Raw genomic sequence first — 17766 nt, 5'->3', positions numbered from 1 at the left:
AAAAAGATTACCTTGGGCCCAGTTGAAACTGTGTAACATAAATTTGTAGTGGATCCAGTCAACATTGCTTGGGATTTTCTCCAGCTTTTTCCAGAAATATGTGAGTGGGAATGAAGGCAGAGAATGGTGGAAGTAATCCAAGGTTGGGGGTTTGACAGTGCAAATCTTTGATCAGATAGAGAGGCAAGAACTCATGAAAAGAGGACAGTGTAGAGTTGAACTTATTTACCACGGAGTCAAGATGGAGCAGGAAGAGAGACTAGCCATTGTAAGGATGATGGCCTGAAATAGAACTGAGGAGTAGAAGAAGGACTGGAAGTTGATGTAATGATGAAGAACAGTGTTTGGAGTTAATAAGGTGATCTATAGGGGATAATTAACAGTGTCAAAGACTGTAGAGAGGTAAAGGAGCCATTCATTAGATTTGGTAATTAAGAGATTCTTTTGGAGATAACAATTTCAGGTAGCAAGTTAAACTGCAGAATTCAGTACAGAATGAGAGGAAAGAAAGCGAAGGCATCAACTATAGAGGCCTTCTCAAAGATTTAAGCTAGGAAAGGGAAGAGAACTTACATGATAATCTGTAGCAAGAATGAATGGATCCAGTGAGAGTTTTTTGTAGGCATTAGGGAAGTAGCTGATGAGAGAAATACAAAGAGAAGTATGACTAGGTTTTTGCCCTTATTAAGGACCTTGCGGAATTAGAGAACTCTTGTCTCTCAGACACTCTGCCTACTATATGTGCCCTTCAGATATACACGACAAATTGAAAAAAAAATTCAGTTTGTTTTTCTAGTCATAGGTCTTTGAGACTTGTTCTTATCTTCTATCTTCTATAGCCCTCCTAAAATCACCATATTTAGTTTTAGGATTTCAGCATTTACAGATTCATCCCAGCAATTATCACAGTTTGGGAGTGGTTGGTTTTTTTGGGGGGTGGGGGAGAAGATTGCTTTCAACATGAAAGGATTCTCAGGCACAGCTAGTCAAAAGTGACTGTACTTTGATTTCTTAAGCTGATGTTACTGCCTTCCATAATAAATCTAGAATCTGTACATAAACCCAGAATGTCCCATTGCTAACAGCACGTCATCACAGATTTTAAAGTCACTAACCTTGAAAATGATTAGTGGAAGCAGCAGCGTTGGGGAAACAAAAAGATGGGGAAGTTTCACAGAGGAAGGAGGTTTGAAGACTAGTTCAAGGACTTGCTTCTCAAGGTTATCAGACTGCTGCTTGTGTTACAGGGAGTGAGAGAGGGCCAAATGTTTACAGTTATCTTACTGGTCCAAATATAGGCTATATTCCTCCCCTCCCCTCCAACTCTGATGTATATAAAACTTAAATGTAACATATAATTGGTCTTATTTTCATGTATGTAGCTCTTACCATCCCCACACTTTGGAGATAATTCATACCCCTATATTCCAGGGGTAAACTAATACTGACATCATTGTAGCTTTCTCATTCAACAGGTATTGAGTTTCAGTTCTGTACCCAGCCATTCCTGTATCACCTGTTGAGGGAGCAGAGCATAAGAACAGCCTCCAGGAGCTTTCATGTGGCAATTTAGCAATAGGACAAACTCATATATGGAATCACTGAAAAAAGCTGAGGCCATTCACCAAGAGCTCCCTCTTCTCTTCAGTTCTTTAACTCACGTCACTCAGGTACTTTCTGCAACTATCTTCTCTTTCACCCGTTTCAAATGAAGAAATGGCCTTTCTTCTTGCCATGGCAAACCCACAAGTGATCTCCCTCCATCCTGTCTCAAGCCGTCTGTCCCCCTTTCTCATCCCCATTTATATAGTGGCTGCTTCTCTACTGTCTACAAAGATGTTGATGTCTCCTCCACCCTCAAAAAACCCTCACTTGACCCCACTAGCTATTATGTCTTATCTTTCTTCCCTCTTTTGTGGCTATATATCTTGAGGGTACAGAAGGGCATCTATAATCAATGCCTCCACTTCCTCACCTCTCACTCTCTTCTTAACTCTTTATAATTTGGCTTACAACCTCATCTTAACTGAAACTGCTCTCTCTAAAGCTACAAATTATATCTTAAAGGCCAAATCTAATCCTCATCCTTTGTGACCTCTCCTGCAGTCTTTGACACTGTCAATCCAACCCTCCTTTCTTGAAATTCTCTTCTCTAGGTTTTCATGATGCTTCTCTCTCCTGGTTTTCCATCTACCTGACAGCCCATTCTATGTCTGTTTTGCTAGATCTTCATCCAGGTCATTAGTAGTAGGTCCCCCAAAGCTCTGTCCTGGACACCTGTTACAGTTGGTGATCTTTTTTTAAATCTCCCATTGTTTCTATTATCTCTATGCAGATAACTCACAAATCTACTTGTACAGCTCTCATTTCCCCCTGATCTCCAGTCTCACATCTCCAACTGCTTACTGGACATCTTGAGCTGGATGTCCCATAAGTATTGAACACAACTTGTTCAAAACTGAACTCATTATCTTTTCCCCATGCCCTCTCCTCTTCCAAACTTCCCAAATATGCCAAGGGCACCACCATCCTCCCAGTCACTCAGGCTCCTGAACTAAGTATCATCCTTGACTCTTCACTTTCCAGGCTATCAAGTCCTATCATTTCAACCTTTGCAGTGTATGCCTCTTTCTCTTTGCTGACACTGGCACCATTGTGGTACAGGCCATCATCACTTCACATCTGGACCACTGTAATTGTGGGCTGGTTGGTCTCCCTGCCTCAAGTTGTCTCCATTCCAGTGCATCCTATACTCAAATATTAATGTCCTAAATCCCAGATCTGCTGATCATATCACCATTTCTCCCACCCTCCCAGTCATTAAACTCCAGTGGCTTCTTATTACCTTTGGGATCAAATAGAAAATCTTCTATTCATATTTTTAAAATCCTTCATAATCTGGCCCTTTACCACTTTTCCAGTCTTCTCACAACTTATTCCCTTCTCTTCCACATAACTCTGTGATGTTACTGGCTTCCTTGCTATTCCTCGTACATAACACTGTCCCACTGACTGGGTATTTCACTGTTCCCAATGTCTAAAATGCGCTTGCTCTTCCTTTGTCTCCTGACTTCCCTAAAGTCTCATCTTCTACAAAGAGCCAGTGTAGTCCTCCTTAACAACTTAATGTCTCGCTACTGATTATGTATAATTTATCCTATATGCTTTTTATTTGTACATGATTGCATGCATGTTGCCTCCCACTTTAGTTTGCAAGTTCATTAAAAGAAGAGATGATTTGTTATCTTTCTTTGTATTCCCAGGGCTTAGCACAATGCCTTGAATATAGTAGGCACTTAATAAATGCTTTTTGGCTTAACTCTTTCCTATACATGAGTCTTGGTTCTCCAGACTCCAAACAGTGTTCACTAGCTATTCCCCAGTCTGGAATTCTCTCTCTGTCCCCCTCATCAACATCTCCTGGCTTCCTTGGATTTCTTCAAGTCTCAGCTAAAGTCAACCTTTGGCAAAAGGCCTTTCCCAGTCCTCCATAATCTTAGTGCCTTCTCTCTGAGATTTACTTCCGATTCATTCTGTCTGTATTTTGTTTGGACATAGTTGTTTGTATGTTACCTTCCCATTAGACAGGGAGGTCCCTGAAAGCAGGAACTGACTTTTGCCTTTCCTTGTATTCCCAGTGCTTAACACAGAGTAGATGCTTAATAAATGTTTGTTGGCCTGATTGAACTTGAACACACGGTAGAACTTACACACAGTAGAAACATTTTGTTTCCATGTAGAGCACTTCACAGTGTGGTACATCAAGGTGTGTGCGTGTGTGTGTGTGTGTGTGTGTGTGTGTAGCTACACTGGCCTTCTTACTGTTCTTCACAAAGAATATTTCATTCTCTGCCTCTTACATCATTTCCTTCAAGAATCAGCTCAAGTACCAATTATCTTTTACTTGAAACCTGTCCAGACTTCCCCTCCAGGGCCTACTTTCTACCTTCCCAAAGTTATTTCATATTTACAGTATAGATAATATTTGTATTTATATCGCATGCACACACACGTGCATATGTTTACACTGTCTCTCCCAAAAGGCAAGGATAAAGGCATCTTTATATTCACCACTCTGCTCTGGCCCTGTTCTCTACTCTAGACAGAGTGCTAGGGGTATGACACTTGTTGAATGATTTAAAGAACTATTCTTCTTTAGTAAGGCTCAACTTCCCTCCTATCTCATACAATCAAATTTACTATTTTCTAAATCTTGGTCAACTAGAAGATTATATACAACATTCTGAATCCCATCCCATATATTAATATTTTATTATCAAACTTTTTTCTTAGCCTGAGCCAATTTAATTACTGGTGAGTTTTAAGACTCCTAGGCTTTTTATCAATCACAATTTCAAGTGATTTTTTTCCCTTCTTCCTATAAAATCTTCACAGACTCCATTACTGGACCATCCTCCTTCTCCTGCCTATCACTACTATGGGCAGATCTCCGAAGATTTGGCCTTGAGCTCTTTTCTCTTTAATCTGTGCCATATGGGGATCTTACCAGCTCCATGGGTTCAATTATACTCATTTAATAAAGACCTAACCTCTCTTCTAAATTCTGGTCCTATATTACCCAACTGCCCACTGAATACCTCTGCTTCTGATGTCCTCTAGGCATTAAGCGTAACGTATCAAAACAGATATCAATGTATCTTTCTTTTAATAACTGAAAAATGTATTCAACTTAAAACTAACATTTCCACATTCAAAGTAAAATAGTTAACACAGACTGGACATGAAACTGCAAGTCTGTTATGTCCAGCTTCTCTTTTTAAACTTTTTGTTTGCTTTTGTGCATTTTAAAAAATGCTTCAATGGGGCAAAGCCAAGCTGGCAGGAGTGGTAGAAAGTAGTACAACTGTGCTCCCTCCACAAAACTTCTCCAAACACATGCAGAAAATGCACCAGACCAAATCCTGATGAAGGAATCCAGAAAAAAAAAATCACAGTGAATCATTTGTCCAGCTGTAGTCAGCCTCTGTGGAAACTAGGGATGGGTCAGGTCAGACCAGGAGCATATGGCCCTCAGAACACCAGAACACCCCATTTACCAGGGAGAGACTATGCAGTAGGCAGAGGGGATCTAAGATCCATACCAGGGCACCCCACACACACATACTGGGGACATCAAAATGGAGATAGGTGCTAAATGGCAGCTTTGTTGCCTACTGCTCAGTTCCAGGTCACAGATCCAGAGTAGACTGGGGTGAGGAGCGAAATGTTGTGTTGTGTTTAGGAGGTTGGGAGTGGTGTATCAAGGAAGAAAGCTCAAAAGCAAGTAGAGCTCAGCTCAGCCCTCAGGAGGAGAGCAGGGTGAGTTCCAGCAGCAAGCCTGCAGAGGAATGAGCAGGGCAGGAATTCCAGACCAAAAGTAAGCCTACAATTCTGTCACTGAGCCAGCAGAGTTTTCCAACTTACTGATTCAGGCACAAAACCAGGTCAGACATTTCTGAGCTCAGATCAGGGAGCCAGCAATCACTCTGCGCTGGAAGAGACCACCTTGGGAGCACTAAAGTTTGCAAGTCTTCAGCCTGTCCCCTAAGATCCTGGAATAACATAACTGAGATACAATATTCCAAGAAAGCAGCAGTAGGAACAACCCAGACTTTCATTCTGTTAATACTAGAGTTCAGATCTAGACATCAAGTCTGAAGTTAGAGAGTAGGCTGGAAGAATGAGAAAACAAAACCAAACAAAATACCATCATAAAAAGTTCTTAGGGTGACAGGGGCACTCAAGACATAAACTCACAAAAAGAGAATGACTAGGAAACATCAACAAGTAAAGACTTAGAGTTTGGGCACAAACTCAACTAACATTCCTGAAATAGAAACAAAATGAGAGTGCCTGAGGAAAAAAATAGGAAAGAAATGAGAAATGTAGAAGAAAGAACTGGAAAGGGAATGAACAGCTTAACACAAGAAGTACAAAACTTTGTCCACAGTTCCTGGAAATTAGAATGAAACAAACAGAAACCAATGACTCCATAAGACAACAATAAATATCAAAACAAAATCAAAAGACCAAAAAAAAAAGAGAAAATGTAAGATAACTCATAGCAAAAACAGATTGATGAGAAAAACCTTAAGAATCGCTAACTAGATGGACTTATCTACACACCATACTTCAAGAAATCATAAAAGAAAACTGCCCAATTCTCTTAAAACTCCAAGGAACATCATAGTCAAAACCCTGAGCTTCCAGGTCAGAGAAAAAATTCTACAAGGACCCAGAAAGATAAAGTTCAAATTCCCAAGGGCCATAGTCATGATCACAGATGATTTAGCACCCAACACTATAAAATAAGCAGAGATCTTGGAACACAATATTCCAGAAGGCAAAGGACATGGGCTTACAACCAAGAATAATACTCAGTAAAACTAGTATAATGCTACAAGGGGGAAAAATGGATCTTTAATGAAATACAAGACTTTCATGTATTCCTGATGAAAAGACTGGAGCTGTGAGGAAACCTTAATTTTCATACACAGAAGTGAAGAGAAAAATTAAAAGGTAAAAATGAATGAACCATGAGAAAAGACTAAACAAGTATAAATTGCTTATTCAAATATGATGACATTATACGTGTCCCCTCTGAACCTTATCATCAGGAGGGGTCATAGAAAGAGCCTAATTAGATATGGCCTAATTGAGAAAAATAAAATATCATTACAAAAAAGTTTTTAACAATCCTTTTCTTTCTTTTTACAATCCTATTATCATTCTCCCCTCCTCCCAGTCCTCCCTCCCCCGGGCATATTTTTTCTAAAAACCTGCGCAACAAATATGAATAGTCAAACAAACAACTCCACGTTGACTATATACAAAAAAAGCCTATCTCATTCTATACCTAGCTGCTGTTTCATATTTGTTTTCAAATCCCCAGGGCCTCAAATCTCAAGCTGCTTTGCCCATAGTAGATGATTAATAACTGTTTATTGAATTGAAAGGAATGAGATCTTTTAGATACAAAGAACATTCAAAGACTCAAAGAAATGCCAGAGCCAGAAGGAACCTTAAAATGCCACCTCCTCATTTTTACAGACAAAGAAACAGAGGTGGAGAGAATTGAACTGACTTGTCAGACAGCTAATATAGTGGCAGTGCCAGAAAGGAAGGATGACATGCTCTGAAAGAACTGAGGAGGAAATGAAGAACATACTTCATTAAGGAAGAGGAATAGCAACAATGGCTGGGTTTTCTCTATTTCTGCCTGGATTATAAGTACCCTAGTTGCTAATAATCTGTTCCAATTGCACAAAGCCTGACATATAGAGGTTCCAAGGAGTTGAATATAATTATTACATGAATACACCCACATGTCAAAGAGTTTAGATTACAGTAATCAGATACAGGCAGGGAGAGTTGCTTAGAGTACTGAGAAGTTAAATAACCTGCCCAGGATCACATATGTTAAAGGTTCCTGGTTTGGGGGCAAACTCTAGTCACTATACAATGTTGCCTCTCATAAGGGTATAAATGATCATTTTTTTGTCCACTGACAAAAGGCTTCACAGGCAATTTAATAATGATGATGGTGGTGGTGATGATGATGATATTTGCACAGCATTTACTAATGTGCCAGGTACTGTGCTAAGCCCTTTACAATTATTATTTCATTTGGTCCTCCCAACAACTCTTCAAGGTAGGTGCTATTATTATCCCACTTTACAGATGAGGAAACTGATCCTCAAGTGATTTGTCCAGAGTTCGCACAGCTAGGGTCTAAGATTTGAGCTCAGTTCCTAATACTGCCCTTTGCTGCCATCTATTCGGTAAGAAAATCAAATGTTTGCTGGCTTAAGGTGGTTTGGGGGATCTTTCAGTGTCACTGTAGTGATAGTTCATAGCAGTTAAACTCAGAAAATGGTGATGATGATCCATAGTTGTACTCAGTCATTTCCCATTTGGGAGAATCATCAGCTTGTTTAAATAATTCAGGCTCAAATTGCATCAATTATATAGCATAGCTTTCTCATTTTTATCCTTTCTTCTAATGAGGTACTGATTTTGATCTTTGTTCTAACAAGTTAGTGATCTGACTTACATGGGCAGGTAAATCTGTAAATAATCCCACAAATATACAAGTAATTTCTTCACTTTTTTATGATACTCTTCAGTGCTCACCAATGCCCAGTGCCTCCTAACTCTCTTCTTGAGAAGTTATTCAAGATGTATAGTCGTGAGGCTTCTGCATGGTCTACAAGCCTTTACTTTGTTGGTGAGGAACTCCCTTCCTCCATATAAATCACAACTCATCTATAAACTTGCAAATCTAGAAAGAAGTACCTAAGATTCAGAGAGGCTAAATGCCTTGACAGTGGTCAAAAGGCTAGTAAGAGTCAGAGGAAGGATTTGAACACAGGTCTAACAGAATACAAAGACTACATCCTATCTTTCTGCTAGACTTATTCTTATTCCCCAAAAATGTTGTCCACCTTTGTACTAACGTAACCAAGTATTAGAGTATTGCTTTATTTTGGAGGGTCCTGGTATTTCTTAAGTGAATTTATCTATCCCTTCATATTCTGCAACAGATGTTAGCACACAGATGTCAATCTTACTGGTGGCCATTTTGCATATAATCATAATCACTGCAATACAAGATTAATAATGATCCCACGAAATTATGATGTTGCCTTTGGATACACAATAAGAGCAACTTTGCTAACTCCTTTATTTGCTTCCCCTTGGAGAACTTGTGTACCATTCTTCACATTTACACAGTTTCCTTTTCCTTCTGGTTTCATATACGAGGAGAATGTTAAGAATGATGTGATTTACCTAATGCAGAAGTGGTCAAAAGATATGAATATGGGCAGTTTTCAAAAGAGAAGCAAATTAGAACAATTCTGAAGTTTCACTTTATATCAGATTGGCAAAGATCATCAAAAGAAGAAAGACAGGCACACTAAAGCACTATTGGTCCAAACATTCCAGATAGCAATGTGAGAACTATTCTTTGAAAACAACAATATTAAACTGCACATATCCTTTGATCCTCATGATATCATAACTAGGAACAATCAAGGAGATGAAAAATGTATGAAAGGTCTCAGATATGCAAAAATATTTATAGCAACAGTTTGTGTGATAGGAAAGAGCTGAAAGCAAAGTGGTTTGATCCTAGGCAATTAGAATATATGAATGAAAGAGAATATTATTGTGTCATATGGAACTATGAACATGAATTCAGAACTTGCAAAAATTAACATGAACTGATGCAAAATAAGTAGCACTAGGAAAGTATACACAGTAACTGTAATAATATAAAGGAAAATGATGATAAAAGACATCAAAACTGATCAATGTAGTGACCCAACAACTTTGGAGGAAACAGATTAGAAAGAGCTTAAAATGACCTGGGAGATAATAAAATATAATCTCTTCATTTTATAGATGAAGAAATGAAGGCTCAGAGAGGTTATAAGACTTGCCTAGTGTCACATAATAAATGATTTTGTTGACTGAGTTGACATTTCAAAGTGTCTGGCATGTGTGTGATACAAAGACTGAAATAATCCCTACCCTTAAGGAGCAACATTCTAATAAAAGAAACAAGTACACATAAATATATATAAAACAATGTAATAAAAAATGTACAAACAAATACAAAATAGCTATTAAATAAATACAATGTAGCTTGGGAGAGAAGGCACTAGCTTGGGGGAAATGGGAGGCAGAAAATCTTCATGTAGATTTTTGAGTTGCATCTTGAAGGAAGAGAACTGAATGAGGCAGAGGTGAGCAGGGAGTGTGTATTCCAGTCAGTGCAAAGTAACAGGGAAGGGAGGTTGTTCAGGGTCTGATGGAAGGAACACAGAAAAGGTTGGTTTGTCTGGATAAGAAGAATATAAGAAGGAGAAAAATTTTCAATGAGGATATAAAATATAGTTTGAGGCTAGACTGTGAAGGGCTTAAAAATCTAAACAGAGTAGTTTAACATTTTGATGACAATAGAAGCCACTGGAATTCCACCACACAGTCAATATTAAACTTAAGAAAAATCACTTTGGCAATTGTATGGCAGTTAGGATAAGCTGGACTGGGGAAAGAGACCTGAAGCAGGGAGAACAATCAAGAGGTCCTTACAATAATCTAGGTGAGAGATAATAAGGACCTGAATTAAAGCAATAACTGGCCTGATGCAACAGATGCTTGTGACAGTGGTAATGGAAAGATCTGGCAACTGACTGGATTGGGGGGTTGGGAGGGGGAACGTGAAGGAGAGTGAAGAATTAAGAAAGTGCTGAGGTTACAAATATATAGTACAGAATGGTAGTACAGAATAAAGAAGTTTAAAAGAGAGGTGGTTTGGGAGGGAGATGAGAAGAAATGTCTGTTTTGGACATGATGAATTCAATGTCTCTGGGACATTCAGTTTGAAATATACACAGGATAAAGTATTTGGATCTGGGTCCTACACAGATAGATAATAGTATCTTAAATAATTTTCCTTTTTTTTTTTTAAATTCATAAGTCTTGTCTCCCTCATTCAAGGATGCCTCAGCAAAATGGATTTGTCTCTAAGGTCTCTTTTGGTTCTGCCACTCTTATGATTCTTTTAAGGATTAAAGATGTAAAAAGGTTTTTCCATGAGTCAGAAAACAGTAATCTGCAACTGAACATTAAAAAAAAAAAAAACACTTTGAGGATAATGCCAAAACTCAGAAAAGATAATTAAGTTATTCAAGAACTCCTGAATGATCCACACTTGTGAGGTTCAGTGTCATAAAAATCAAAGCATGTTAGCCATTTTATAATAGACCTAGACTTATCTTAACATTTTCTTAATAAACATGAAATTATTTTTCACAAATCCAGTGTCTAGTCTGAAGGTTATCATTTACCATTATAATTTTAATGAGAACAAGACACAGGTTCACACTTTCACAAACAGAAAAGTTCCATCCTGTGGCCAATGTGGGTAGCCTTAGGGAATATGTCCAAGCCCGAAATGCTTCCTGAGGCAGGACGCTGGGTCTAAGGTTAATACTTTCAGGCACTGCCTGGCTACACTAAACAAATCTCCCCTTATACTGGACTTCATTCGAAACACACACTCCATTTCCATTAGAACAATCCCGGTGTCTTTGCATAACCAGCTGATACAACCTTCATTAGACCTCATCTATAAATACTCATGACTGATAAGAATTCTTCAGAAATCTAAACACAGATGGTAAAATCTGGTATTTAGTATAAGGAGGAAAATGACCTTTAAATTGAAACCAAATGGCAAAGGATTAGAAGTTGAGGGGAAGCCATCAATTGGGAGAGTGGCTGAACAAGTTGTGGTATATGAATGCAATGGAATACTATTATGCTATAAGAAATGATAAGCAGGTGAATTTGCGAAAAATTTGTAAAGACTTATATGAACTGATGCTCAGTGAAGTGAATGGAACCAGGAGAACACCATACACAGCAACAGTAACACTGTGTGATGATCAATTATGGTAGACTTAACTCTTCTCTCCAATACAATGATCCAAGATGCATAATATAAAATGCTATCCATATCTAGAGAAAGAACTATGGAATCCAAATGCAGATCAAAGTATACTATTTTCACTTTTTTTCCCTTTTGTTCCTATTCATCTTTGATAACATAAGTAATGTGGAAATATGATTAACATGACTGTACATGTATAACCTACATCAGATCACTTGCTGTTTTGGGAAGATGGGAGGGAGAAAAGTTTGAAACTCAAAATCTTATAAAAGTGAATGATGAAACTATTTTTACATGAAATTGGAAAAAAAATACTATTAAGTGGGAAAAAATGGAAACCAAAGGAAAAAAGAAGAAATGAAAGCTTTATGTAGTTTTTATAAAATACTCTTTGAAAATGCATGTCACTTATCCTCAAGAGATCATAAAAATGGGAAAGGGTCCCACAAGTACAAAGATATTTATAGCAACACTCTTTGTGGTGGCCAAAAAATGGAAATCAAGGGGATGCCCATCAACTGGGGAATGCCTGAATAAATTACGGTATATGAATGTAATGGAATACTATTGGACTATAAGAAATGATGAACAGGAAGACTTCAGAGAGGCCTGGAAAGACATATATGATCTGATGCTGACTAAAAGGAGCAAAACCAGGAGAACCTTGTACACAGCAACAACCACAGTGTGCAAGGACTTTTTCTGGTAGACTTAGAACTTCATTGCAATGCAAGGACTTAAAAAATTCCCAATGATCTTTTAAAGCAAAATGTCTTCCACATTCAGAGAAAGAACTATGGAATTCAATCGCAGATTGTAGCAGATCATTTTCTTTTGTATTACGTTTTGGTTTGTTATATGATTTCTCCCATTCATTTTAATTCTTCTATACAACATGACTATGGTGAAAATGTATTTAATAGGAATGTATGTGTAGAAGCTAGATAAAATTGTATTCTGTCTCAGGGAGGGAATGGGGAGAGAGGGAAAGAAAAAATCTAGGTTGTATGGTGGTGACTGTAGAACACTGAAAATAAATTTTAAAAAATGTAAACTGTAAAATGTAAATTCATAATTTTATAGTGAATCCTCTTTTTATGTTGTACTGCATACTTGGAAATGTTCTCTTTTTTTGTCTTTATTTAAGTTCAAAATAAATAAGAAACTATATCAAAAAAAAATGCATGTCACTTAAGTTAGTTATATTTATAAGCTACCTAGAAAGTAATCAAGGGTTGTTAATAATTAGAAAGTAGACTCTGCTGGGGTAAGAGGTAAAAATACATTAGTGTCCTTCAAGCTCAGTTCTGAGGCCCAAGAAATGTTAAAAATAGGCACTACATTAATCATTTCCTTGGAATTAGTTTCATAAGATCACAGAATTTTAGACTACAAGGAAACTTCAAGATCATCCAGTCCAACGTCATTTTAGAGATGGAGAAACTGAGGCTTGGAGAGCAAGGATAACTTGCCCAAGATTATATAGCTTTTTCTTTTCATTCAAAAAGAGATGGGAATATTGTGTTGGTCCCCACTTTTCTTGAAAAGGCCTGCAGTATAATCCAACCAGCCACCCAACAGCACTAACCTATATCTTTAAAAAAATTTTATAACTCCTTTGCACTGAGATTCAGCAGGTCATCTCTCCATAAAATTGGCCACGAGGACCTTGAGACACATATTAAAGCTCTGAGAAAAGACTCAAGCTAAAGTCCATGAAATCATTTCAGTTCTCTACTCACCTGGGCCAGGGGTGTGCTGCAACCAGATCACAGTGACTCCAGAGAGGCAACTGTTAACATTTCAATGTGAGCATTTGTGTTTCAGAAATTGGCAAATGCTACAAATGAGGTCTTGATATAGTTTTGTTGATTATTTAGACTTAAGAAAGTGATGGAGAAAATATTAATAATGCAGACTGAATTTTGCCCTGTTTCCCCAAAACTAGTTTGCATGCAACCTGAATGGGGCCTATAATTAATATTGTTTTCTAGCATATGTCCATACGTACTTTTTTCCTTTCAAAGATATTTTAGGGGTGCAAATTATTTTGGGAGGGGAGTGATCTATAAGGCATTGTACTGAAACTATTGTAGACTCTGCTCCCTGAGCCAGTTTGAGCTCTGATGAGTGAGCTTATCTTGTCCAGTACTAGACCTCTACCTCACTTCTTAGCCACTATTTCCAAACCATAGCATTGCAGGTATACTACCCTTTCTAGCTCCTCTTATTTCTTTTCTTCCTATTATTAGAAAGTAAGCTCCTTGAGGGCAGGCATTGTCTTGCTTGTATTTGTATCCTCAAAGTTTAGCAGTGCTTCCCACAAGTAAATGCTTAATGAATGGTTTCTCTATCTATCATTACTGTCTCTCGGTTCCCTGGACCCTTCTAAAAATGGTTGTGATATAGGTGCCCAAACCTGATAAAAGCTATGTCAGGATTGGTAGCATTTGCTTCAGAGTTTTGTACAGGGATTACTGCTCAGGTACAGTTGGACTAGATAATCTCTGTGTTCTGAGATTCTTTGTTGTTCAAATCCTAGGAACTAAGTCTTGGGAAAGCAGTGAGAAGAGCTCTGGACTCTTTCTACATCTCAGAATCTGAGTTTAACCATTTTGTGTGTCATGAATACTAGAGATGCTTGGATAAACCTGTGGACTCTTCTTCAGAATAATGTTTTTAAAAGAATAAAATAGAATTATAAGAAAAACCAAAGATTAGCAAAAATCAAGATGTCATTCTTACCCTAGCCAAATTCAAGAATCCCCTGAAATCACAGATATGACTTCAGGTTAAGAATCCCTCGTATCTCTCCTGATCATTCCCTTTCTCCCCATTGCTTCTAGTTAGTATAAGAAAATTAATAAATGCTGGTATAAGTCGCAATAACACTGGGTCCATAATGCCCAATGAGTGCTCTCAACTCTAATCCATGGTTACAGGAGTGATAGTCTGTGCCTCTTCCCCCATCACTGCCTGCCTTTCTTCACCACCCCATTCCCTGTTCCCAGGCTATCTGCCTCTGTACCTCTTTTCAACACTTTCATCTATACTGTTTATGCTGTGGGTCCCTATACCCTCCGGCCTTTATTAAAGAATAACTGCCATTTCACTTCCCCCAGCCATCAAGGTCTTTCCCAGCCAGAATCAAGCATGCCTGCCCCATTTCATTGATTTGATACATTAATTATCAACTCTCTTTTGGACTAGATGAACTCTAAATCCTTTTCTAGTTCCAATATTCTCCTTTTTTATTTTTAGTTTAGAAGAAATTGGCCTGCTCAGACTTCAGGTATTCCTTCTTGGTTCTCTCCTCCGCTCTCTGAGGAACCCTATCACTCTGAGTTGAAGGACACAATAGCTTTCTTGTCCAAACAACAGAGAGAAGCCATTTCCCTGTGGGACTTTTTGATTTATGTTTGAATTAGGTAATATATACACATCTCCTTTTCCCTATTATACACAGTCAAATCAGAGAATGTCTGACAAGTTTTGCCATTCTTTTCTTACAAGTAGTATTAATACGCTTTATTTCTGACCTGTCACATTTTACATTTTGTTTAAGGATGTAACCACATGCATATTTTTCAAAGGGTGGGTTTTACTGTGAATTGCCACTCAATCACATGTGCCTCTCTTTAAATATATGCAAGATTTCAAGAAATGTTAGGATTATCTCTCTAAAATGTAAAGGAATTAAAACCCTAATGTACTCCCTTTTTTCCTATCCTCTCCTCCACATTTTCAACCACAACTCTGCCAAGTCTTAGAAACTTATCACAATGATCAACCTCAATTCCAGACACTTGTGATGAAACATGCTATCCTCTTTCAGAAAGAGAAATGATATATTCAGCTACTACTTCCTAGTAGCCACTCCCTTCACTCCCAGGAAGCACCCTCCCTCCACAAAGTGTCAAGGAATTTACTCCCAAAACTCTGGCACTTGGTCAGTCTTAACAGAATGCCCAAAAGGTAGAAGACATATTGTAATCTTCACTGTTTCTTTGGGCATTATTAATATTCTAAGTTTTTCCTACCCAGCCTGAAATCCCAATAAAATACCCTAGGCACTTACTTCAGTCTTGTTGCTAATACCCAGTGGAAAAGATTATTATTCTCTACGTCCTGAGCGGATTATATATGATCAGTTCTTAGTCTAGAAGATTTTAACAGATTTATCTAGTTTGTAGGAATTAAAGTCTCCAAAAGAGCAAATCTCAGCTTCTTGACATTAATACCTACATTGCAGATCTAGCAGAAATCAGAGTCATGGAAGGATTCAAGTCACTTCGGTTCATCACGCTTCATCTATAATATGAGGAGTTGGGACTATGATCTCTGAGATGGTTCCTTCTAGGACTATGTGTAAGCATTCTAAGGAAAAATACACAGGGAAGGATCCTTAATATAGCACTTGGGTCTTACTGCTAAGTAGTTGAAACACATAGCAGTGGGATACAAGTGACACTTCTAATAAATATTACACTTTATTAAAAGCACATAATCTTAAATGCCATAAAATTCCACTCTACAGAGCCTATATATTTTGTAATCACAAAAACACAGGTAATCACACAGTCAAGTTTCAGAGACAGCATGGACAAAAGAATGTGCAATTTTCAGTTGAAGAAGAAGATGATTCTCAGACCTTTTACAGTGTATATAGATACTCTTCCAGCTTGAAATATCACAAGTCATAGGATTTAGATCTAGAAGGAACCTTAGGACAAACCTGACACAGTTAAAAATAGAAGGAAAATAATTAACCAGGGAAAGTCTTTGCAAGTTTCTCTGATAAAGATCTCATACCCAAGATATATAAGGAACTGATTCAAATTAATGAAAACAGGAGCCATATTCCAATACACAAAGTCAAAGGATATAGAAACAGTCAGCTTTTAAAGGAAAAAAAAATCTAAGCTACTAATAACTATGAAAAAATTCTCCAAATCACTAATGATTAGATACATGCAAATTACAACAAGCCTGAGATTTCATCACACTTATCCCAGTAGCAAAGAGGACAAAAATAGAAAATGACAATTTTTAGAGGGGCTTCAGTAAAACAGGTAGACTAATGCAGTTTTTTAAAATTCAATTTTATTTTCAGTTCCAAACTATCTCACTATCCCCACTGAAAAGGCAAGAAACATAAATGTGTATAGTCATGCAAAGCAAATTCCTGCATGAAGGAAGAAAGGGAGATATGCTTCCATCTGCACTCTGAGTACATCATTTCTGGAAAGGGATAGTACGTTTCATCACAAGTCTTCTGAAACTGAGGTTGATTATTGTGATGCTCAGTTACTAAGACTTTTAAAGTTGCTTATCTTTACCATATTGTTGTCATTGTATAAACTGTTCTCCTGGTTCTTCTCACTTCACTTTGGATCAGTTCACAAATCTTCTCAAAGTTTTCTGAAACCATCCCCTTTATCATTCCTTACAGCACAATAATTCCATCATATTCATATATCACAACTTATCCAGCCATTCCCTAACTGATAGGCATCCCTGTAGTTTCCAATTCTTTGCTACTACAAAAAGAGATTCTATCAATGTTTTTGTACTCAAGAGTCTGTTCTCTTTGGGATACAGATCTAGTAAAGGTATTGCTAGATCAAAGATCACAGTTTAACAGCTTTTTGGGCGCAGTTTCAAATTTCTTTCCAAATGACTGGACCAGTTCACAGCTCCACCAACAGTATATTAGTGTACCTATCTACCCATAGTCCCTCTCGCATTTATCATTTTCCTTTTTTTGTCAAAGTAGCCAATCTGATGTGTAGGAAGTAGTACCTTAGAGTTGTTTTATTCTGATTATTAGTAATTTGGAGCATTTTTTTATATGGCTTGGGTTTCTTCTTCTGAAAATTGTCTATTCATATCTTTTAACCATTTTTGGAAATCAGGTGTGGCTCTTATTCTTACAAATGACTGTCCCCTATATATTCTAATGTACTGTTAGTAGGAGTCATTCTGGAAAGAAATTTCAAACTCTGCCCCCTCTTACCAAATTATTAAACAAAATTAAATTTGACCCACCACTATTAGTCCTCTACCTCAAAGAAATCAAAGAAAGAGAAAAAGTTCCATATTACTGAAACATTAATAGCAGCATTTTTATAGTCAAAAAAATGTTTTTTAATAAAGGGAATGAAAGCATATGAATATAATGAAATATTGTCGCAATGTAAAAAATGTTAAAAGAGACACTTTCGGAGATTCCTAAGAAGAATGATTAAAGAACTCAGATCAATGTAGGGACCAACTACAATTCTTGAGAAATGATTTCAGAGGAC

At 37.5% G+C, this 17766-nt stretch overlaps 1 protein-coding gene across 4 annotated transcripts in view; it reads right to left on the bottom strand.

Annotated features, from left to right (window-relative positions):
• The window catches only part of B4GALT5 (beta-1,4-galactosyltransferase 5), an 89353-nt gene that overhangs the window by 26261 nt on the left and 45326 nt on the right, over positions 1–17766 (bottom strand). The window contains exon 1 of one of the 4 annotated variants that reach the window (XM_072633583.1): positions 12–9580. The exons of the other annotated variants lie outside the window; for them this stretch is intronic. Coding sequence (XP_072489684.1) covers positions 12–39 — 28 coding nt within the window. The 5' untranslated portion in view covers positions 40–9580. Of the gene's footprint in view, positions 1–11; positions 9581–17766 lie in introns of those variants that run through there. 4 annotated transcript variants of the gene reach the window in all.

The sequence above is a fragment of the Notamacropus eugenii genome, chromosome 1 (assembly GCF_028372415.1).
Source record: "Notamacropus eugenii isolate mMacEug1 chromosome 1, mMacEug1.pri_v2, whole genome shotgun sequence".
Classification (NCBI taxonomy): domain Eukaryota; kingdom Metazoa; phylum Chordata; class Mammalia; order Diprotodontia; family Macropodidae; genus Notamacropus; species Notamacropus eugenii.
The sequence above is the reverse complement of the archived record's forward strand: the minus strand, read 5'-3'. Positions and strand labels throughout refer to the sequence as shown.